The sequence below is a fragment of the Pezoporus flaviventris genome, unplaced genomic scaffold (genome assembly GCF_033815535.1).
Source record: "Pezoporus flaviventris isolate CSIRO_AGI_PZ_B2104156 unplaced genomic scaffold, CSIRO_AGI_Pfla_v1 ptg000036l, whole genome shotgun sequence".
In the NCBI taxonomy this organism is placed as follows: domain Eukaryota; kingdom Metazoa; phylum Chordata; class Aves; order Psittaciformes; family Psittacidae; genus Pezoporus; species Pezoporus flaviventris.
The window spans coordinates 43,836,894-43,860,652 of NW_026892584.1; the positions used below are offsets into that span (position 1 = coordinate 43,836,894).

The 23,759-nt window shown below is 40.3% G+C and overlaps 1 protein-coding gene across 3 annotated transcripts in view; it reads right to left on the reverse strand.

Annotated features, from left to right (window-relative positions):
* The window catches only part of BRF1 (BRF1 RNA polymerase III transcription initiation factor subunit), a 176,123-nt gene that overhangs the window by 131,050 nt on the left and 21,314 nt on the right, over nt 1-23,759 (reverse strand). For 2 of the 3 annotated variants that reach the window (XM_061464171.1, XM_061464170.1), the window contains one exon: nt 320-493. In XM_061464171.1, coding sequence (XP_061320155.1) covers nt 320-493 — 174 coding nt within the window. Of the gene's footprint in view, nt 1-221; nt 494-23,759 lie in introns of all 3 variants that reach the window. The other variant, XM_061464169.1, reaches the window with a different exon arrangement.

A 23,759-nucleotide genomic window follows, 5' to 3' on the forward strand; every position in this document is an offset into this window, starting at 1 on the left:
AAGTAATCCCAAGCAAAGCACAGGAAAAGTACAACTTTATACGAGATAAAAACGTTGAGAAAAAAAAGAACTTCAGAGTTACTGATGGGAAGTACAGTGACATTTATAGCTCCTTGTAAATATCAATATTGTATATTTAGAGAGGAACAAATTTTACTTGAACTCCTACTTAATTCATCATATAAAGCCAACAGTGAAAAAGTTCCCTCCTAATCACTTACCTTTTCAAATTCTGAAACCAGGTTTAACTGGGAGAGTCGACTTGCTGAAAGTATATCTTTATTAAATTTATTTTTATTTTTTAAATGTGAAAGGATACGAGGAGTTCCTTCTGTCCTACACACCAGGTAGAGACATGCAGCAATTACATGGGTCATCTTCCTCCCCCGGGTTAGGTGTTTGCTCACAGCCATCTTGAAAAAATTAAAAGCTGTATCCAGACAATGTTGATTGAGTTGAAGCTGGTTTCCCAAGTGGTGAATTTGACGTTTCCCTAGAAAAATTAATAAGGAAACAAAACAAACAAACAAGAGGCTTAACAACTTAATGTGCTTTAGGGTTGTTTTGTTTGTTTGGGGTTTTTTTGTAAGGTGGATTTTTTTGAGATTTTTTTAAAGACAAAATTGAAGGGGCATATTTTGGATTTCATCTCTGTGTGAAATACAATAAGCTGTCAAGCTTCAGATACTATAGTCCTCAACTACTGAGGACAAATAAATGCCTCGTTTTAGACTGCTAGAATTGAAATACGTGCAATCAATGAGCCCTGGAAAACAAGGTTACAAACACCAGCCCCAGAAAGGATCTAGACAAAAGATGATGCCCCCTTCCCTTAACATCAATTGACAATTCGCACTGGTTAGCAGTACATCAGTATAGCTGAAAACAAGACCGAACTGAAAGCAGGAGCTCATGGCGTGCTTGACACTGACATGCAGAGGAAACATTTTGCTGCAGCTCTCCAAGAAGATATGAAGTCTGCAGTTCTTCTAGGCACAACCAAAGCCCACAAGGAAAGGAGATCTGCCTGCAGTTTGCCCGTTATCACCACTGATGGAAGGTACTTCCTCTGAAGCCTATCGCACCCAGGCCTTCATTTCAGGCTTGGCTGCCAGACTGCCGAGATTAGACTGTGGCTTCAAAAAAACAAATGTGCCTTCACCCTTAAATGAAACAATAAAAAGAGTGTGTTTTGGATGATTCATGGCAGGAAGTGGTACAGCTGCTGGGACAGATGCGGGAAATGAGGTCCAGTGCATCCTCACAGCTTCAGCAGAGTGCACCGAAAAGACAGCTTAAGAAAAAGCTGGGGGAAGTCATGAGGAAAACAGAGTGCTGGAGCTCGTCAGCATACGGGGTCAGATGGCACATCAAGAAAAATCCTTTAATTCAATGTGCTGGGCAGATGTTTCCAGTACGTGTATTTACAGGAAGCGTTCATCTGTTCCCTTCAGAGATGTCTTGAGTAGCTTTACTGAAGGACGCACAATACCTGCCCTGCACCTCAGCCACCACCACTCACAGAAAGTGATGGTGACCACACAATGCTTACCAGATCAACATTGGCACCTGCACAGACATCTTAATTTACGCAAATCCCTACATCATCATCACTAACACCACAGTAAAAATGCTTCACCTCTGAGCAGCTTTCTGCCAAAGATGCTGTTTCAATTCAGCTTTAATAAAAAGTGACTTCAGACATTCAGCCAGGGTCAGCAAGACTCCAGCCAAACAGAAGCTGCCACAAAGCAACAGCTTCCTCTTCCTGCCTATGTGGCAATTAGTGTCCTCATCAATGAGATCTCCTTTAAGGCACAGTGGTCAACCAGGTATAACACATTCGGATGAAGAAGTAACCACAGAGGAAGGATACATCACCTTCCACAGGAGGTGTACATACAATAAGCTACTTAAGAGGAATTCAAAGCCTGTTATGTGAATGGTTTTTCCACTGCTATCAACAGGTCCTGGGCTGGTACACACCAGCCTCAAATACAATTACCACACCTTCCCAAAACTAAGCTACTAACTAGCACTTGCCCTCCCCTGATTTTTATTTCACACTTGTCCTGGGTTGAGCAGTAGCAGTCATTTTAATCCTTCATGGTAGCTGGTGCAGTGCAGTGTTTTGACTTTCGGCTCGGGAACAGAGCTAATAACAAGGATGTTTTGGTTTGGCCAAGGACTTTGTGAGCCTCATGCTCTGCCAGGGAGGAGGGGAAGGCGGGAGGAAGCAGAGACAGGACACCTGACCCAAACTGACCAAAGAGGTATTCCATACCACAGCACGTCATGCCGAGGAGGTAACTGGGAGTTAGCCGGAAGGGCTGGGAGACTGCAGGGTTGGAGGAGGTATGGGTCGGAGCTTGGTCGGGCTTGGGGGGGGGGGGGGGGGGCAAGTTATCAGTTGGCTGGTGGTGAGATGATGTATTCTCTTCCCTTGTTATTTCCTTTATCATTGTTATTATTGGTGGTAGCAGCAGTGATTTGTGTTATACCTTAGTTACTAAACTGTTCTTATCTCAACCCGTGGGAGTTGCATTCTTTTCAATTCTCCTCTCTGTCCCGCCGGGAGTAGGGGGAGGGAAAGAAGGGGGGGAGTGAGTGAACAAGTTACCTGACTGGGTTTAAACCACCACAACACTCTACAACCTGTGCACTGAAGGGGGATCACAATTTTATGTCCCCGAGAAAGAATGGATTTGTACTCATCTGTGGGGAAAAAAAACATAAATGTACTTGGAATTGAGTATTACAACTCATTTCTGCAGTGGCAGCAAAGCAGCTTCCCTGATCAACCCCTCCCAAAACAAGTCCACTCTAGAGGCCAGCATGGATCAGCAAGGCTATGGAAATCTGCCTCTTCTTATCACCTGAGCTTTCTTTTTTATCTGGTTGCATTTGCCATGTGTGGCTGCTGAGATGAAGACACAAAGAACCATCATCTGTAGAGATTTTGGGCACTACATGCAGACATAAAACCATTGAAAAATAATAAAAAAAAAAAAGAGAGATAGACATGCCCATGGCTGTGAACCTCCCTCAGCTGCAGGGAGATCCAGACTGGAATCACTGCAGCAGCAACGGCACAGCATTCCCTTTAGGTAAGTTGTTGCAGTTCAGTGTCCTCAAAGTCACAAAGGCAGCTGGTAACAATTTCAGTGGCTTTAAGTGTCAGCTGAATTTTGCTTTTAAGTAAAACTTTTGTAAAATCATGAAGGCGACAGGGGCTGCAATGCCAAGGAAGAGCCACATTCACTCCTGAATGCTTCTTGTGCTAATGGTGGAATGGTGGTATGCAGGGCCCACCTGGCTCTGCAGGACCAGGATTGTGCAGGACACCAAGAAAGAAAAGGCAATGAGGAAGCCTCCCATGCCATGACAGCAGCTGATGTGGTCCAGGGCACACACCAGAGTACAGCCCATATGAATGGAGATGCAGAGCAAGAACAGGACAAGCAACCATGAGACTTCTCTCCCAGCACTCCCCTGGCCCATTCCTGTTACGAGGTAATCCTTCTCCCAGGAACACCACTCTCATTCAGGACTCCAAACCTCAGAAGGCACTTGAGAAACAAAGAACATACTAGAAGAAGGAGGGGTGAGCTCTCCATCCAGCATCAATATTCTTAAAATGCAATTACTTTAGGCGTAGCCAGTCATTGGGTACTTGTCCACTTAGTAAACGTATTTCTTTGATGGTCTTACTCTACCTCCAGCAGACCAGAGAAGGCTTTAATTCTGTGTGCTAGTACTCCCTCAAGCTGCTTTGTAGCATTATGTCAGTCATGCAGCTTGTGGAAAAATTAGACCACTGTTACACTGCCATTGATCCCCAAAATGAACAGCTTTACACAGGACAAGAAGTGCCTTAGAAATTATGTGCATCTTGATGACTAACTTGGGTTTGTCCTTATCTGTTACATGTGAAAAAGAAATGTACTGCTTATAGCATCATCTGAGATAAATATTTATATTCTGTAACCAGTCTCCCATTTACCAAAGATAGATCAAAAGCTTTGTTGCTCCCCAACACCCCTTGATTTAACACAAATGCAAAATTCTATTTTTCTGGTATCTTAGGCAACACAAAAAAAAACCTGGAAAAGTTAGTACCAGCAATCGTGCTTCTAGATTTTTCTGCAGGAATACAAAATACCATGTAGTCCCTTCACAGATTCAAGAAGCATCTCCATTCAAAAAAGTAACTCCAAGAAAAGACAGGTATCAGCTAAATGGCTCTTGCCCCAGTTCTGCAGTACAGTACCAAACTGCTGTACAGTGCCTTCATCACAGTCAGATAAGAGCCAAACTTAATTTTGTGACTTCCAATCTTTTCTGCTAATCTCACCAATGACATTTACAGAGATGAAAACTACATCTTCGTAATATTTTAACTATAAATACAGCAATTTAATCTGTTGATATCTTAAGAGCAGATGCTCATACCTAGAGAAACTGGGCATAAGAAAATAACTGATCAAAATAAAAATTCTCTATCCAACGTTCCAGACACTGTTGACAAAGATAAATATGAGTAGAGACCAAATACCTATTCATATTGCCAGTCCTCAACATGAAAAGCCCTCATGACTGTGCAGTCGTAGCCGCAAAACTTGCTAAGCATTCAGACACCTTCTTACATGAGTTACTGCTCCTCCAGTGATGTGGTCAGTGCAGGGAGGAGCTGTGGAGTAGCTGCAAGCACAGGGCTAGGAAGATGAGCAATTCGCTCCAGCAAATCTACAGTACTGCATTATGCCTATCAGCCCTTGAACATACTCCCACTGCTCCTCGCTAACTGGGTGGCATTTTATAACCTTCCATTTGCTGTTCATCTCCTGACAGCTTCTATCATTTGCTCAAGACTACCAGTGTGGCTTCAATTAGCCCTACTGGCTGGCTAATGCCCTTTATGCCAGTCTTACCATACGGTCCCAGTGGGCAGTGAGCTGGTCCAGCTATCTGCAAGGATACCTTCTGATCTCAGCCAAAACAGTGGGAATATCCAACATTACAATGCAATTTATTAGCAATCTGCTCAGCTCTGTATTCACCAGGTTACATTGCAGTGCTACAAACTCGAGCTAATTGAACTGCTCCAGTGGATAGAGAAGAACTGCCACACCTTTAAACCCTGCTGCACTCTGCATTATAAAACAAAACTCAAGACAACAGCTTCCTGACTTTCTCACCCATTTTATCCAGTAAAATGTTTAGTTTTTTAAAAAAAGTTTGAGTGGAACACTATTCTAAAAACTTGCAGCTATTATCTCAGTAAAGAAATACCATCCTACGGAACAGTCAGAAATAAGTATGTATTGTTTTCTAAACTGCTAGGCAAGAGTACAAGATATAAGACAAAATACACAGGGGTAAAAACAAGTCTCTTAGTAGGCACATCCTTTATTAGTAACTTGCAATAGGAGTTGCCTCTTTTGGGCCCTACAGGTTTTTTGACAGATCCTAGGATTCTTTTTTTAAACCAAAGGCAATACAGCCTTTAAGGTCAATGTTTACACTTCATGTTGCCCTTGAAATTTAGTGATGGCATTAAAGCAGTGTCTAGGTATCTTAGGGAAATGGACAAGGAACAGCGTCTTTCTAAAAAAAGCAGCACGAACTCATAAACAAGGTTACAAAAAACCCTCCCTCACCAGCAAAAGAATAGAACAATTCTTCTTTAAAGAGCAAAATAAGTCCAGAAACTACAGAAATTTTATGACATAGAGGACACATACCAGACAGTTCCCATTTATTTCCCAAAGGCTTATAATGCCAGCAGGGTGGAGGGCAAGGCAGGGGGATACAGGGGAAGAGAGGTAAAAAAAAAAAAAAAGGTTGCACTTTAAGAAAGACAAAAATCAAGTTCCCAGGCTACCAAGTAGTAAAGTTTATCACGCTCCTGAATCTGCATGTAAAAACAAAAGGTCCTTTTCACATTTTAGTTCCAAGCCTACTAAAAAGTGGTTTTACTCATTTACTTCCAGCACACTGAAAGAAATAACATCATCTTCTCAACCAACGCCAACCTCAGTGCTTTGAGCTGGCATATTAGACCTGAACTGACAAGTTCAGATAGGACCACTGAATTCTACTACAGAAAATCTCTGTTCTTTTGGTGGAGGAAACAGTGGTTATTACAAAACAAAATGCGTTTTGTATGGTAAAAAATCACCACCATAAAAATAGATTTGCAAGAAATCTTGGAAATATTAAATGCTTACACAAGAGCCAGTTAATAGCAAAACTGCAGCTAAAGTTATAATAGCAGCAAAATACAGATAAGGGGAAAAAATCAGACCCATTCTTTACAAGCAATTTTCTTTCTTTTATGATCTCAGTACTACAGAAACATCTTGTTCTCTTCCTCTATTCAAGAGGAATCACACCTTTTTTTGGATCCCTTAAAAGTCAGTAATGTCAAGCAGCTACAGCTATATATTACTCTTCTCTGGCTGTTGCTTGCTCATCTGCATCCTTCCCCTCAGACTGACAGAGACTGTAACACTGCTATTTCAAAGTAGTACTTTTCCATATGAAGCATCAGTTTCCCGGGAAATAACAGGCAATATACAGCCAGAACTTAAATTAATTGTTACTATGATATCAAACCACATCAACAAAATTCAGGCATATAGATTCCCCCTCCCCTTTTCTGCAATTTCCTCTAGGGGCCCTGGAAACTAGTACGACTTGGACCTGGCAGTGGAGTCATGTTAACAGCACTAATCCTCTTTTTTCTTTTTTTTTTTTTTCAAAAAAAGACTTATGGTAACAAACACCAGCTTCTATTAAAGAAGCTTTTGAATGGGTTTTGCTTGGGTACTCATTTCCAGAATTTGAATTACTTTACCAACTGAATTGTATGTGCAGATTTTATTCTGCATTTGGGTTTTCACGCCTATTCCTTCTTTGAAAAGGTTCCCCAAAAGAGCTCCTGAAAAAGGGAAAAAAAGAGCAGTTTTTATGTGTGGGCATCCCCTGCATGTTTTGTCATATCTTTCAATTTCAGCAAGTCCATCTCAAAGCCTGAATGAACTTCCTGCTCTTTGCTTCATGCCAGGCTTCCATGCTATTTGTATTACAAATAAGTAAAACAAACAAACAAAGCCACAACAGTGAAAGTTCAAGAGTATCAGTAGGGTACTCTTAGGAAGGCTGGTCCCAGAAACCTAATCAAGGGTAGAGTCCCATGATCAAAAACAAGAAAACATTTAAAGCCCAAACAATGGCAGAGGCAGCGAGGAAACGGAGGCAATGGCTGCAGCGATCACACTGAGCATTTCCAGTAACGTGCACAATACCATGAGTGAGAAGCAGCTTTATCTCTCTGAGCCTGTAATGAAAAAGGCCAATGAACAGTAAATGTAGCAGCACAGTAGGACATTACAGCAGCGCTGACCCAGCACAACAACAACTTCAGTTTTATTAAGGATAGCTAAGAGTTATTCCCAGGAACACCTAATTGCCGATGAGCCAAGTGATGAACATGCTGGCCTCACTCCCATGCTCTGCCTGACTTCAGCCTAGGCCCAGATGCGCACTTTGTCACCATGTTACTGTGGTTGCACCCCATGTCCCCAGACCCACATTTATGCCCAGGAGAACCCACCAGTGTCGGTCCCAGGGTTGCGGAATCTCAAGTCCGTGTGAGCTCAGCCACCCTCTGAAGTGATGCATCCCCATGCCTCTGTCACCTGGACTGCCTAAGGGTACGCTCTGATCCTGTTATCTCACCAGAGTAGAACAGTTCTTGGCGCTTTCCCTGTGATATTCCACCAGCTGTGCCAGCACAACTGTTGGTAGGGATGCACAGAAAACCAAACCAATATACTGAACCTTGTTAAAAATAACCTCATGAAATAAAAAAAAAAGACTTAATCTGAACCTGTTTACTGAAGGATTGATGTCCCCACTTTATCTTCTTAGGGCCAGAACCAGCCTGTCTCAGTGAAGAGACCTGTATTCTATTTCTCTGCCTGCTGACAAGCAGCCAAGCCATCTCCATTTTGCCTCTCCTGAGAGGACCCCAACTACCAGGTGCAGCTCCCCATCCCTCCCAGTAAAGCCCTTCTGTTGCATGTCAAATGTTCATTCAGTCAGCTAAAGAGAACTAGCACACATCTTTAGGAGTAATAGCTTAAAAATTCAGATAGTGGACACTACTCCAACCACTTTTGATACTAAGCTATTTTCACCTAGAAAACCTACTTCTAACTTCTCTTCCCAGCACTTAACTGTACTTCTTTAAGTATTAATTCCCTCAAAATTGGCCCTTGTATTCCATTAATGCCAAAGCTGGCCTGCAGAGCAACCATGTAACTTCCCCAACCGTCCTCCTCAAACACTTTTCCCGTTCCTCGATTATAGGATACCATTCCCACATGGACAGCCTCTCTGCATATACAGCAGCTGGCCATTTGAATTAATTTGCCTTACCCATGCTGAAAAATCTGTCATCATAAGCAGTTCCTCTGACTTTCTGTGCCTTCAGTACCTGGAATTCTGTTTCTCTCACAGGTGGCACTTCTACGGCTGCCATTTCATTCCCATTATCAATCTAACTGCTACCTCAACTTCAGCAACATTAGCCTAGAAGCGTGAGGCAGGGCTGCACCTAACCTGCTGCTAATCTTATCTTGCCCCACTATCCTTAAGACAGTTGTTTGTTTGTTTCTTACCCCCACTCAATGTTTTTGGTTTTTTTTAACACAGATAAAGAACTTCTTGCTCATAAAGACCTCACTGAACTTCACTTCTGATGTCAAGCTGGAAAATCATAGCCAAAGCTAACATTAAAAAAAAAAAAAAACAAAACTGAAAACTACCACCAAAAAACACTCATACCAAAACACCAGTCTATTGATTCACCAGCACCTGAAGGTACTGGATCATGACTAGTTCAAGTCAAGTTAAAGCCCAGCCGTTGCTGCAGACAGCGTTCCCACCTCCAGCACAATATTTACGTGGCCACATGCTGAAACAGATGAGGGAACTTGCTCTGCAGAATATCAGCCCAAACAACAAAAAGTTAAGTTTTCATTAGAACCAGTCCACTCATATAACTCAACAAGCATCCTCCCAAGCCCTAACAGCAGCTGAATGTGAGGAGAAATGCTGTCAGCAGCAACTTACACGTGGATTGACTTAAAGCAAATGTGAGAGTGCAGCCTAAATGGGTCAAAGAGAAAAGTACACACTACCCCTATGCTTCCCCCTGCCTCTCTGGTACTGCTTTCAGCCTTCACCACTCATCTCATGTAAGTGAGCTTACACCACAGTCTGACTCAGCATTTGTTTATATTTTATTTGCGATAACATGTTCATTAGTTGTTTGCATATTAGAATGCTTCACATCATTTAAGATTAATTTTGGAAGCAACAGATACGGAGTTTATTATATCCAAAAGTTTCGTCAATTGAATTTTATACTCACAGAAGATTTGCAGCTGTTTCAAAGTCAAAACAGCTGGAAGACTGCACTACTGGCAAGAACTGTGAGCACATGTATGATAAACGTAACATAACCCTTACCTATATGACATTAGGGGAATTAGAAAGAAAAACTTAAGACAAGAACTTTTAGGTAGTGGTAGCTTTTGAGCATGCAAGACTTCCTTCTGAAAGCACCGTCAGTTAGGCTTTCCTTTAATCTTCCCTGATTTGTTTGGACAATGATTATTTTTTTTTAAATTACATTTTAAGTGACAGTTATTCTGAGAGGTTTTCTATATCTATATACATGTAAAGCTTCTTCCTCACACTTATCAATTACCAATTGTTACTCCTGTCACACAGCATTACTGCTGATCCAAGCACTACCTTCAAACATCCAAAACCATTTCTACATTGCTGCAATATATAAAAACCAAAAATTTGCTCATGACATAATCTGACAGTTTTGAAAAAAATCATTTCGTTTTAAAACCCCATAATTCTACCATTATGAGAGAGATCAGAAGTTGTTTCGTATCTACAAAGCAAAAAGCATTTAACTAATAAGCAACTGTCATCAATCTACACAGCTAGAAAAATTCAAGAATACAGCAAAATATAAGAGAAAATAAATTGCTGCCTATTGGTAAAAGTTATCAAAATCTTTAACATAATACAAAAATGAAGACTAAACACAAAAGGATCCATTGCTGCAATGGAAAACTTTACAGATGTGAACAGCATATAAATCAGTGCAGTGTTATCTGCTCGCTGACAGCAAGTTCTAGTGCCTTCCCTGCAAATCTGGGCTTCTGCAAGGCAAAGAAGAGTGAAAACTGACAGGAACCATTTTTCAGAGTCCTGCAGACACTACGGAAGCAGAGAGGAGCCCTGGGAATCAAGGTGCTTTGCACCGACAAGAAATACTCAGGAGCTGAAGGTATCCGGCCGCTAGAACTGCCACTGAGGCAGATGGGGCAGGAACAAGAACAGGAGTAACTGAGTCACCACAGCTGAACAATTACCACTTCCCAGCTGCACTGCCGCAACTCTTAGCTAAGGTCACACATACACAGATTGTTTAAATACTATTACTAATAATAATAGTAATAGCAGTAATAATAATAATAAACAATAAATCTTCATGTTTAATCCACCTTCCCTGCTATAAAAGCCAGTCTAGCCTCTCTTCCTGACAAAAGGCTCCTGCATATTTCAATGAACCTTCCCTCCTTTCCTTGTCCACCTTTATACTCTTAATACCTACCTTTTAGAACATGTCTGAGAATTTACTCTTCCTCACACACACGCAGAACAATTTTCCTCCCCTAGAGTTCAGCCCTGCTCCTCTGCACACCAGTTGTTCTGTCAAAATACAACTGTTAATACAAGTTATTTCCACTCTCCATTATCCAGCTGTGTAGGCAGGAAAGACCTTACTGACAGAGACTACCACACACTCTGTTCCCAACCTCTTCTTAGGTTGCTGCTGCTTCCTCAGGATTAAAAAAGCCTGTGAGCCCCAAGCTGCTTTAGGGCTCTGGCTGTTTTTTTTTTCTGTTGTGTGGTTTGGTTTTGGGTGGGGTTTTGGGGGCCTTCTGGGGGGCTTTGGGGTTTTATGATTTTTTTCTTCTTTTTTTCTTTTTATTGTGTGTGGGGTTTCAGGAGGTTTAGTTTTTGGTTTTGGTGGCTAGTTGGTTTGGGGGCATTCTGGGGGGTGGTGGGTGTGGCAGTTCTTTTCTTCTCCCCCAATTCTATGTGCAAACCTAACAAAGGGCTCTCTCTGACCATCCAGACCTTCCCCGACTGGCAGTCAAAGATGATGTATGGCACAGTCATTCCTGAAGTAAAAATTTCATGAATATCAACTAATTGGCAAACTTCTTAAATCTCAAAAAATGGAAATATGGGGAGAAGGCATCAAGGGAAAAAGGATGTAGAAAGAAGTAGTTGAGGGTGGGTGAAGAAGAAGTAGTTATTATAGATATCAAAGGGATAAGAGATAAAACATGATCTAAAAGTGGAAGCAGAACGAGAGAAGTGAAATCAAGCTGGGAAAGGCACAGAGCCTTTACAAAAGCAAGAAAGATTGTATTAGGTTAATACTTATTTAAGGTATTTTTATATGAAGCTCACAAGAGCAGCCAAATACTTCTTCCTTTATACAGAAGGGTTAAGAATCCTGGCAGTTAGGTAAGAAAGCATCAATCTTTATCCAGGCTGCAGCTAAAGAATGAAATTTTGTCCTTAGTTTGTCCCTGACAGCCGAGTCTTGTCACCTACAAATAACAAGTAGGGAATATGAATCTGAGGGGGCTGCTCTTCTTTACCACTACAAAAGGCCTATTTAGATCAGATCAGATTACAACTGCCCCTGATAATTTTATCTGTGCACTGCCCATAGATGACGGAAGAAGTTACGGACAGCACTTCAGCCTCACCTTTACATTCCCTTCTTTTTTTAAACTAAACGTAAGTGAAGGTTGCCACAAATCTCAGCTAAACAACATAGTGAATCAGTGATGCTATTTATCAAGCCATACTCTTGTGCTATCTACTTTTGCTTGGAGTTGAAAGGAGATTTATGTTTAAAGAGAGACTGCACATATTTCAGGAACAGCCTTATATTTCTTTTAAACAATAACATTTATGTAAGTCAGACGTACAGACTGTTCCAGTAAAGAATTAAAATTACAATGCCATTTATGCATTTCTACAGAGTCAGTGTGGCTCTCAGATACTATTCAAATATGTCAAATATTTTCTATTTGTATGTTTGTGATCCATTTATATAAAACTACCCTTTACGTATGGGACATCATCAGCCACTGTTCTGGGAAGAGGAAATTCCCACTAGGCTTTGAACAGAACCTCAGGAACCATGATCACCGTAGAATTAAGGATGGAAGTACTGTGGAGAGATAGGTGGTGGGTGTTTAAAGACCCTGAGATTTAATTTATAGCCCTCACCAAATTACAAAGCATGATCTGTTAGAAGAGCAGAAGATCACAAGATTTCTGGACGATAATAGAAGTTTAAGCCATAAATAGATATGTGTGAATCCATGCCTGAGGACTAATAACATGACATTAAAGGAAAATGTAAGCATGATGTTAATGGGAATTTACAACAAAAGTCAGTGGAGCTAGAAATACTTTCCCAGGGGAACTGGTGGAAACTCCCACTGCTTGGAACATATGAGTCCAGGGAGGTCAAAACACAAGAAAAATGCATGACATGGAGTGATCCCATATGAGTAAAATGGGCTAAAATGATTTACTAGTTTAAAGTAAGTTCTTGTCCTTTTGCAAAACTGTAAGCTTAAGAGAGAGGCCACTTTTGCATGACAGAATCGTTCTGTATTCTGAGTTTACAGAACAGGGGAAAAAATCCCCCACCTTTTCCTCCCTAAATAGCCATCCCTGCTGACTCAGTACAACAGCCTTCAGCCTGCTCACAGTTTGGCAGCAGAACAATACAGACCCAATGTCAATCAGACAGACCAGCCTGACCAGTACAGCCAAGATCTACCTACACAAGCTCCTGCCTCTCAGTAGAGTCACCACTCTCATTTTTCCAAATTACACACTGTATTAACAACACACACCACAAAAACCCCTCAATACTTTTTCATGTAACAAAGTCTGAGATTTTTTTTCATAATCAAATCTTTAGATACCAACTTCCTTTGCTCTTCTAGATCATCCACTACTTGCCCCCGGTATGCCACTGCTTAGCTAAAGAAAACTCTGGGTAAGCACAATTACATTTTTCTGTTCTTTATGCGCTAAACCTAAAAGATCAATTACAACAGGTTTTTTCCTGTGCAGTTTGGCTCCAAGATAGGATGCGAGATCATCCATTAAACATACATATCCAAGACTAGATGCAAGACTTAATTCATTTTCCCCTAGGTAATACGGCATGGTGAGAAATAGCTAGCAGAGAAGATACTGACTAAAGACTTAAACAGAAATCAGTGGATTTATGTGATGATAGCTGTGCAGCAACCTAACAGATCTCATTCAAGGAGACATGCATTCTTCTCCTCTGATGCAGTCACTGCTCCTACAGGGTAGATGCTGATGTTCACCACAAGGAAAAGTATTGACTGCAACATACCCAGGAATAGTTCTTACACCAGTTTGAGAATAAGCTATCCGAATTTAACATTGCTCAAGTTTGACTACAGACAGGTCCCAACTATACAGCATTTTTCTGAGTAGTGCCAGTGTTTGGAAAAAACTGTTTTTAAATAAATTGGCTATAAAACACTACCTGCCTCAAAGTTTCAATTAGGAAGGTGATGTAAACATTAATATGAGTTTTCACTGTTACTCAATTTGTCTCTGGACCTGCAATCAAGGAAGCTGTCCTAAGGAATCGCTTCACATCAGCATGATCTCAAACCTAACTAACAAATCACTTCAGTAGAGTTGACAGAATAAATTCTATTTACTGACCTCTTTTAAGATCCCACAAGAATAAACAAACATTTCAATCAACTGCCTGCCTCAGACCTGTTTATGCTACAAGCAGTTCCTCACTGAAGGCCCCTGAAGTTCTACTGCAACATTAATCAACTTCAAGGACCACACTTTTTCTCTGCAAAACAATTATAATCTGGCCTTCCCTCCCCCCCCTTCTTCCTACCTTTTGTACTTTACTCTAGAGTGTTAGGAAAAGCAGACAGGCAGGTGAAGTTCTACATAGTTTTGTGCAAGATAACCTTACATCTACATATCCATGACCCTGGCAGCTACACCAGCAACAGGACACATTGTAATTATGATTTCTATATAGTCAAACATCATTCTATTACATTATCAAGAACCATAGGTGCCACTTCATTTAATCCAGTTTTAATTACCATAAGAATTTTACTCCTATTGAAAGCCATGCTTCTACAGATGAGAAACTGAACTCGGCAAAACCAAACATTTCTGAGGGCCCCAAATAAAGTGTGGTTTTAGCTTCTGGAAACTGCACCTCTAATCGTTTTGAAATCATAGCACTCCAACAACATTTTCCTCCAAGTGGCTGTTATTGTCTCCCTCTTATGCTTTCTACAGGCTAAATCAGGAATGGGTATCTAACATAAGGATCCTTCTTCTTAACAGTGAGTGAGTGTGTCTGGAGGAGACTGAAAACCACACACAATTCTCCCTACTGAACCACAGAGACAGGTGGCAGTCTTTTACTTCTGCTGCGAGATGCAGAGGAGACAAAGCACTCCGAACATACTCTTTGAAGAACTTGATTTTTTGTTTCCATGTCATCATTTACACTCCTTTATGCTCATCTTTATCTAAATTTTCTTAGGATTATATTTGGTATTCAACATTCAGTGTCACTGTAATACCACAACTTGACTTTCCTGGCATGACAAATCAATGTTTCTCAGGGATCCAAAGCAACCTCAAAGCTTTTTTTCTCTGTCTCAAAGACCTTGATCAACACCTTTTCTTCTTAAAGCTGGTATCAAACACAGCAATCATCTCAGAATGAAATTTTTTGTACATGTCAGATCAAAATGTAAAGAACAGAGTTAAAGGGAAACAAAACTATCCACACTTACAGTAGGAATATTGTCTAGTTAATGGAAAAAAGAGCATGTGAGTGCCAACGTAATCCTTCAAAAAGGACATTCTTTCTATTCCCAGTTCTCCAGGATGTGAAATAAGGTGCAAAAGACCTCTGAGGAGACCATCTGCCATCAAAGCATGGTAGACTCATGATGGACCAAGAACGGAAAGAGACAAATACATTTATGATCCACAGGATGTTTAACAACTTTATTTTTACCAAAGCTACAGATACCCATTTGCTCACAAGAAAGAAGCTGGCAGCAAGCAAGAGTTAATCTTTACTATAGGGCCAGCTGGAATAACAGAGACCACTCAGACAACAAACATCACCTCACAAGTACCCTGGACTTGTTCCAAAAATCACTTCAGAAGTGGTATTCTTTCTTGACATGCTCAAGGACCAGTTCAGGTTGCACCAGAAGCAGTATTTTTTTCCCCCTTCCACTGCATGTTAGGAACCATAGTTTCTAAATCTACTCTGAGATGATTTTGAATAATCTCAAGATACACATTTTTCCATAGCATCACTAAGCATTCTTGTAAATTATTCTCCTTGTGTTTAGGCTTAAAGCCACAAATGTCATGCAGCTAAAAAATGTTGGATTAATTCCCCATCTCCTACCTTCCAAAAGAAAAAACCCTTTAGATACAGAAATGTATTTTTATTAGGTAGAAAGCGACTGTGTTTGCAAAGCTATTCACCCACATTAGTACTACTATGAAATCACAAGATTCCAGCTGACATTCAATAATTTTATTTCTAGCTATTTCCCTGAACTCATAGAGCTTTCACAGCCAGGGAAGTAAGCAAACATAACACCTGCTTGGATTTGGCAAGCTGCATGGGGCTCAATAATAAGCCAACCCCGATAGTCTAGCTTATTTACAGATGCTGATTTGCTAACAAGAAGATAGCTATGCTCACCTTCAGAAATGAGGATGAATTTGGATTAGCAAATACTGAAGATTCATCTTACATCTAAAACGGAGGCTGGTAGTTTATCATTCACTCCTCTGTAACTAAGAACTATTACTGATTTGGGGCTTTTTCAGATAAAGTCTGCTTTCCTCTCTTCACTCCACAGCAAACCTAGGGTAAGAAGCAGGAGAGAAGACACAAAGCCCTCACCCTGAAGACGAGATACAACTGGAGCAGCTGTACAGCAGCAACTGTACCTATTTTTATTTTGTGAGAGTATTTTTAATAATTTTTTAGTGATTAGAACAAATTTACTTCTTCGTAACAAATCAGGTAAAATATCAGCAGATGGAGTTACCAGAGTTGGAAGGGGAAATCCAACCTATCCTACCCATCCCTGTACTAATCCCTTGCACCAGCCCCCCAGTGCTCTTCAGATTTTGTGCTGAGACACAATCCCAGGAAAAGAAAAAAAAGCAGACTCCTTTCTACAGGCATCAGCCAGAGCAAGGAGAAGTGACACACATACTGGCAAGAAGTACAGCAGCAAGCCTTAAAAGCAGTTCATCAGTAACATGCAACTCCTCTATTTGTCTAAGATGCTACAAAGAGTTTGGAACCAGAAGTTTACCACTGTCCATGCAGTCCCTCAAAGCATGCAGTATACATATGCCAAGAGCAAAGACATTAATAACCTAACCTGAATTAAGACAGTTATCTTTTTTTCATGTGAAAGAATTTCTATGCATCTAAGTTTCCATGTATACACACAGGCCCGAAGGAACCAGAAATGTCTTTCAGCATCAAATGGCTTTGCAATACCCTGAAAATAAGTACCAGGATGACTACTAAGGATAACCACCCATGCTTTAGCACCCATGCCACCCCATTATAGTGTGGGCTGGAAACTGCAATGTTTGTATCTTCCTTTCAGGCAAGGTAATGTGATACTTTCTCAAAAGGAAGAACATTAAAGATGGCTGTGTCTTATAGCAAGGGCAGAAAACAAGCAACCTTCAGATTCAGTATGTCCTATACTGCTAGAAAAAAAAAAAACACACGATACCCTCAGACCAAACCTAACAATCAGTGTCTGGAGAGCAATCCATTCTTACAAATCCATCCTAAACAGACTACAAAGCAAAGTGCAAATTACTGAGCATTATACAGCTCAATTTGTAGCAATAGTAAGTTTATGATTCCTGCCATAAAAATGCATGGAATGCTTTCCCTGAATACTGATTTATAAAAGAAATAGCATCTTCTAAGGTACAATGTAAGTACTATTCATATATATTCTCTCTAATGAATGACAATAATACAGGAGAACATGCATGTCTAATTCTTATACATGAACCCAGCTCTGAGTATAACCCCCCAGAAACTGGAACTATGATCCTAAACTGCTTTCTTGATATTAGACATTTCATAATACACTGCTCAAAAGCACTACTTATCAACTGTGTCATTTCAGAGCACAAAAAGGAAGAATATACAGCTTTCTTCTAAAAATCCCATTCCTAATTGATTTTATTAAACAATCATTTATATGCTCATTAGCATAATGTAACTTCTTAGGAAGTCACACATTTGAATATAATTAGCCACTTGCTTTTTGCATTCAGTGCTAATGACCTTTCTTTGAAGCAAGATGTATGTTGCTTGATTTTTCTATGGTTAAAACTTAAGCCTCTGTTGGTTGAAAATGCAGGAATCCTCTGAACTGACTTTAAACACCTAAGCAATAAATTACCTTTTCACTTGATTTATACTGTGTTTGTTTGGAACAGCTTTGTTGTAACAGCATGAAGGCTTTAAATCTACGCGAGTAAAGCCAGACTTCTAGGTACATACTTGGGATCACAAACAATAATGCCAAGCAAACACAGCTCCTACTGACATCCAGAGTAGGTCTAAACAGCATAGCTCAAAAAAGGGCTTAAGCATGCTGAAAGCAACTCTTTGCCACATTGCTAGTAGTCCTCACCCACACTGCAGCCTGGGTTTGAGGAGACCGCACTGTACTTCTGTCTCTACTTAGAATAATTTACTTTTAATTTCTATTAGAAAACAAAGTAGGAAACAATTCAATCAATTTTTCAAGTATTACATTTTCAATGTAGGAAGTAACAATAATGCCTTCAGGAGAGGTATGCATTTGACAAGTCTTCCCTCCTCCAGCTATTACTTAAACTTCCTTCTTTTCTATCTACATGGTTGATGGTACTTAGGTTTGGTCTAAGCAGACTGGTACTTAGATGTCTTCGTTATCCAACATGATTCAATTATTTTGAGTACACAAGGGAGGATAAGGGGAGGAATATCTTCATCTAAATAATTCACAACTTTAAACTCTTGATTTCCGATTCCACAATTTATCCATAAATAGCCAGTTCTGCAAAGCCTTATTAAAAAAGTAGCTTTTCTTTACAACTCCAATTACTGTACAAATGTTGAGGAAAAAGATTACTTTGTATGCAAGACCTGAAGTTTGTTCTAAATAAGAGGAAGAGCACTACGTTTACTGAAGACATTTAAAGAAAACTGTGTATTAGGAACCCAGATTGTTTTTGTAAAGAGCCTTCTTCCAGAGCAGGCTGGAGTCCTTGCCCTTCAAAACTCAGAAGGTTAAATTAAATATCATTCATGAAGTAGGTTATGTTCAGCTTATGAAGAGAGATCGCTCTTCAACCTTCCACATTTGATAAAACACGCCATACCTGAACGTTATCTTCTTTCATTACTTAATGCAAACCTTTGTAACCTCATCACCCAAGAAAGAATCACACAGGCTATGGCCCAGACATGGTCCCACAAACCCACTATCCAACCTCTTAAATTATCCTGTACACCATTTTTACAGAGGTGGTCATAAACTATGTGTGGCAAATTTCACTCTGAGCAGCTAGCAGAACAGCAACCCAAAATCTTCAGAAAAATCTCTACTTTAAAGACATGATTAGAGAAAGAAATTCTCTTCCTCACTGCTCCTCCCATGAAATTACAGTTGAGTAACTATGACAATGGCAGAATTTAAACTTATTTTCAAAGTGTTTTAAGCAGTGTGTAACAGCACCACCTGGTGATCTTAGCTTTAAAACATTGTTAAGACACCCACCAAGTTAACACACAGTAATCAGCATAGAAGAACAAGAACAGATTTTAATTCTGGTTGTGTATAATTTGGCAATTTTTCCCCGTTAAAAATACATGTGATTCTTACCAATAAATAGCAACATGTGATTCTGTTAAAAAACAAATCAAACTCCTCAGAGCTAGCATCAGCCAACGTCCATCAGTAAGTGGTGAAAGCTCAAGATAGCAACAGCTAGTTTAGTAAAATTCAGTAACTGGTTCAAATGTTTTAACATCCTAGGTTGATGAACTGTATGCTTAAAGGTTTGGTTTAAAGCTCATACAGATTGAAAGACCACCTCAGAAACAGCCAAGCCTAGGTAATTAAAATCACTGGAAAATTCAAACTGGATGTCATGTATGCTGTATATTCTGAATGGAGTTATATATAAACAGAATAAGCATTTTAGTCCTAATGCATCAAGAATTTTACTGCTGTTCCAGCAAAGAATCACAGAACATCTAACACACATCGCTGGAAAAATCCTAAGGGATCCTGAAATGAAAAAGTACTCCCTAAAGACATCAGGAGCAACATGAATTCTATTAGAGTTGAGCATTTCTTTTTCATCACTCCTTTTTAAGTTGTGACTAAATTAGCACAGCCTGCACACCCCAGGCTGTGTGCTGGGAGGAGGAAGGGGGAGAAAACGGAAGATATAACGGCCTGAAGCACTTCAAGCAGAGAGCATCCATCTGCTAGCAGCAGTCAATGAACAGAACATTTCTAAAAAGCTTCCCACTCATATTAAGTCAAGCCAAAAGAACAGAAAACACCTTCCTTCTCTCTAACTGTGCAGGACTGAACATAACAGGACAGTGGGCTATAAATACACATTAAAAAAAAAAAAAACTAAAAAGTGAGAGAGAAGCTCACAAGGCAGTCCTGTGTTCAGTCTCTCCTGCTGCAAAGCCAGTTTGAGAGGCTCCTGCTCATCTCTGCGTCATCCATTCCCTCCTCCACTCGGTGGTGGCATGTGGAGGAGTGAAATGATCAAAAGGAAATAGGAAAATTTTAAAAAGGGTTGGTTCATTTTTTTTTTTTTTTAATACTGCTTGTGAAACCCAGATGTTTTCACTGTCCCAGGAAACAAACACATAGCCCAAGCCAAGGAAAAGCCGTATTTGAATGAAGGGAATGGGAAAGGGCAGATGAGAGATGGGCAAGCCAGGATAAAACTGACTTTGCTGTCAGAGATGCTTATCATGAACTGCACTCCAGAGCTGCGGCTCTACAAGATGAAGGCCTCTGATGGCAATATCACTGGAAGGAGCTGCTAACTTTTTACACAACAGCTCATTCCTCCTTGTACACCACAGCACATCAGCTCTCTGGGCAAACACAACTATCTACTGCACTTGCAGCAAGCCCCAGTACAGCAATCATCCAGGTTAAAAATAACTTACATGTGTGCAAAGAGTTGTTCTGGTTCAGGCTAGGACTAAGGTTTGGGTTTAAGTTTTTTGTTAGTTTCTTTCTTTGAGCAGAGAGTTTACATACGTTAGTCTGCTGATAAAATTGCTGGTGTTCCTGAACTGGACAAAGGACCCTCCCACTGAACACACATTTCATACTTGGTACAGAACCCTGTAGTTTCTATTAAGTTGTATTTAATACCTACATTTACATTTGAGTCTTACACCAGTGTACTGTATTTGCTTGAGAAAGGCTGGTGTTGCAATGGCACTGAGCAGAAGCCAAAGTCTTTGCCCAACTGACTTTTGAATACCATATACAACAGCAGTGGCTGTCCACCTGGGAGGACACATGACACAACTGGGAAGGCAATAAGGAAAAATCAAAGCTACACATACACTTCACTTCTGCATAACGAATGAGAGGTAATGTGGTGGAGAAGCATCACTGCTTGTGCTGTTCTGATATTGCTCCCTCAGCCATCACTAGATGCCTATGACAGACACTGTGCCAGATGTGACCGAGCAGGTGCTGTTACAGCCCTACAACAGGAATATAACACGCTTGCACATCCTTCCACAGACACACTTAAGCTGATGCCACCTGTATCCCACACCAACACATACATGTCGGCTCCTCCAAGACCATCAGCCACAACTAGATGAAAGTAGCTTGGGATCATAGCTAACTCGTATCCAGCTGCGAAGTGCAGGTAAAATGAGTACACGTGTGTCTGCAAAAACACAAGCAACTGAATCAGTCTTCCTTACAAAAACCAGCATAGACAGGCACGGATTTCTTTGTCATTTGTCAGTCCTACAGAAGGTCCAGAAGTTTAATGCTGTGGCCATTACTTAAGAAAAGCTGTCTTCAAAAAAAACTGCGATAGCTCCACCAGCAAATCACACTTGCAAAACCTCAGGCTTAGGGAATGCTTCCCTGCACTGTCACATCATCAGCTCTCCAATTTATTTCATAGAGCAAGACAAGAAGGCACTTTCAACACATGAAAAAGGAACTAGGCACTATCAGAGAACAGAGCATTAAAAAGCAACAACATTCTCCCTCTCAGGTTTTGAACCACAGTGCCTATGAAATGACACAAACACTTCAAAACTCATGTCTGGATGTTTAAAAAAATCAGTCTTATGCCATAGAAGTGGCATGATCAAAAAGACAGCAGCAGCTACATGGAACTTAAACCAGAGCTATGTTACCTGGAGTGTATTTTAAGCTTGTCTAACAACGTTCCAAAGCTAAAACGGTTTAATTCAGCAGCTTGTTAGAAGAGTCAGATTACCAGAACAGATTTTATAGACATTACTAGAAAGGGGGGGGGGGGGGGAGGAGAAAGGCAGTTACCTATTTTCTGCCACACTGTACAAGAAGGAAAATAGATCTATTAATATCCAACTTCATCTCCTTGTGAATGGTACTATAAAAAGTGAATGTTTTAAAAAACATTAGCCCACTAGGTAAACTGTCGTTAAGTAAAGGATTGCTCTCAAGAGAAATGACAGGTTCCAATTACCTAGACAAGGCTGTAGGGAGATAAATCTCCATCAGTGAATTCCGCAAACGTGAGACAGATAGATATATATATATAGAAATATATATATATAAAATCGTACTCCATCACACAGAAATTGTCAAAGTTAACAGGGAGAAATTTCAAGATACCAGAGGGCAAAACTTCAGTATCCAAGCAACAGATTTCACAAGCATGCAGAACTTTAGAAGGCATTTCTTCTGGTTTGTCAAAATGAAGCAGAGTTTTATGCTTTCCTGACACAACAGGTTTCTTGCCTACATTCAACTAATAAACTAAGAGACAGAGCAAAGGCATCATGAAAGACACCCTCAGCTCCAGAGTCACAAACAGGCCTGACTGTCAACAAAGCAGCTGAACACACAAATATTGTCTGTTATTAGTTAAGACAACAGAAGTTCTCCTAACTCATTTGATAAAGACTTTAATTTTTTTTTTTTTTTATTCAATCAACTTCAAGGACAATCTTCAAAATTAAAAGTAACAACTGAGAGTCCACATACAGACTGAACCAACAGGTCTAAGAAAATTTAGAAATGTCTTTTCTAGTTTTTCCCTTTTCTGGCTAAGCAAAAGCAGGAACAGAATAAGGAAGACCAGCAAAGCTCAAGTACTCCAACCAGGAGAGATGCTGTGCTGTAAGACAAGAGGAAGGAAGGTAAGCTGTGAGTGACCACAACTGGAGGAAGCTTGAACTTGTTAACATGAAAAAGGACAGAGCAGTAAGATGCAATTCAGTAGTTCAGTTCTGGCCAAGCTAATTCAGTAATTTGTCACTTACCTTCAGAGACAAGCATCTGAGTTTAGTCAATCTAGACTTCCCTTCAGTGAGTGAAGAGAAACATAGACTTTAGAGAATGAGTCATTTAACTTCCTTTCGGATTAAATGAATCACACCCTAAATCTGTCTGCCTCTATGCAGAGACCCTGAAAGGACTTCAGGATGATGAGCCACCCAAGCTCAAGCCATGTCATGGGACTAGATGGAAGAGGCATGTTGATGAAGAAAAAGATACACCTGAAACAACAAACGACCTCCAACAAAACACACCCTCAGGTAAAAACCATGTAAAATTATCCTAAATATAAAGTGGAAGATGCCCTTTATCCTCCTTCAAAGAGAGATAAAGTTAATACAAGAAACGGAAAGATCAAGGAAACAAATGAGACAGAAGTTGTTAATGATAACAAAGGACTCAAAGGAGAAGACACTAGGCAGATCAAAGAGAATAAAACTGAAGCAGTGGTCTAGCTAGAAGAGGAAGTCTTTCAAAGCTTCAGTGAGTAAAGAAATTTAGGAGAATACATGACAAAACCAGAAAAAGAGAACTTCAAGCAATGGTTCAAAGACAAGAGAAAATCCCATGGGTTTTGCACTCCACTGAAGGTGGAGATAAGGACTAGCTTTTACCCCAACAGAAATGAAAGCAAAAATGATGAGACTAGAAATTTCATTATTGAAACTGAAGCCAGAGATAGGAGCTGATCCAGAATAAAGAATCAAAGAAAAGACTACATCCAGCAAAGGAAACAACGTGGAATAATTCAAAGTCTATGCACAGCTGCAAAACTACAAATTCAGGGTGGGATGACAGATACGGTGAAACAGCTCACATGGCTGGAGTCATGAGATGGATGCTTTACAGGTCCACAAAAAAGACAGGGAAGGTGACAGAGGACTCGTTTTACACACAGGAACAGTCTGAATG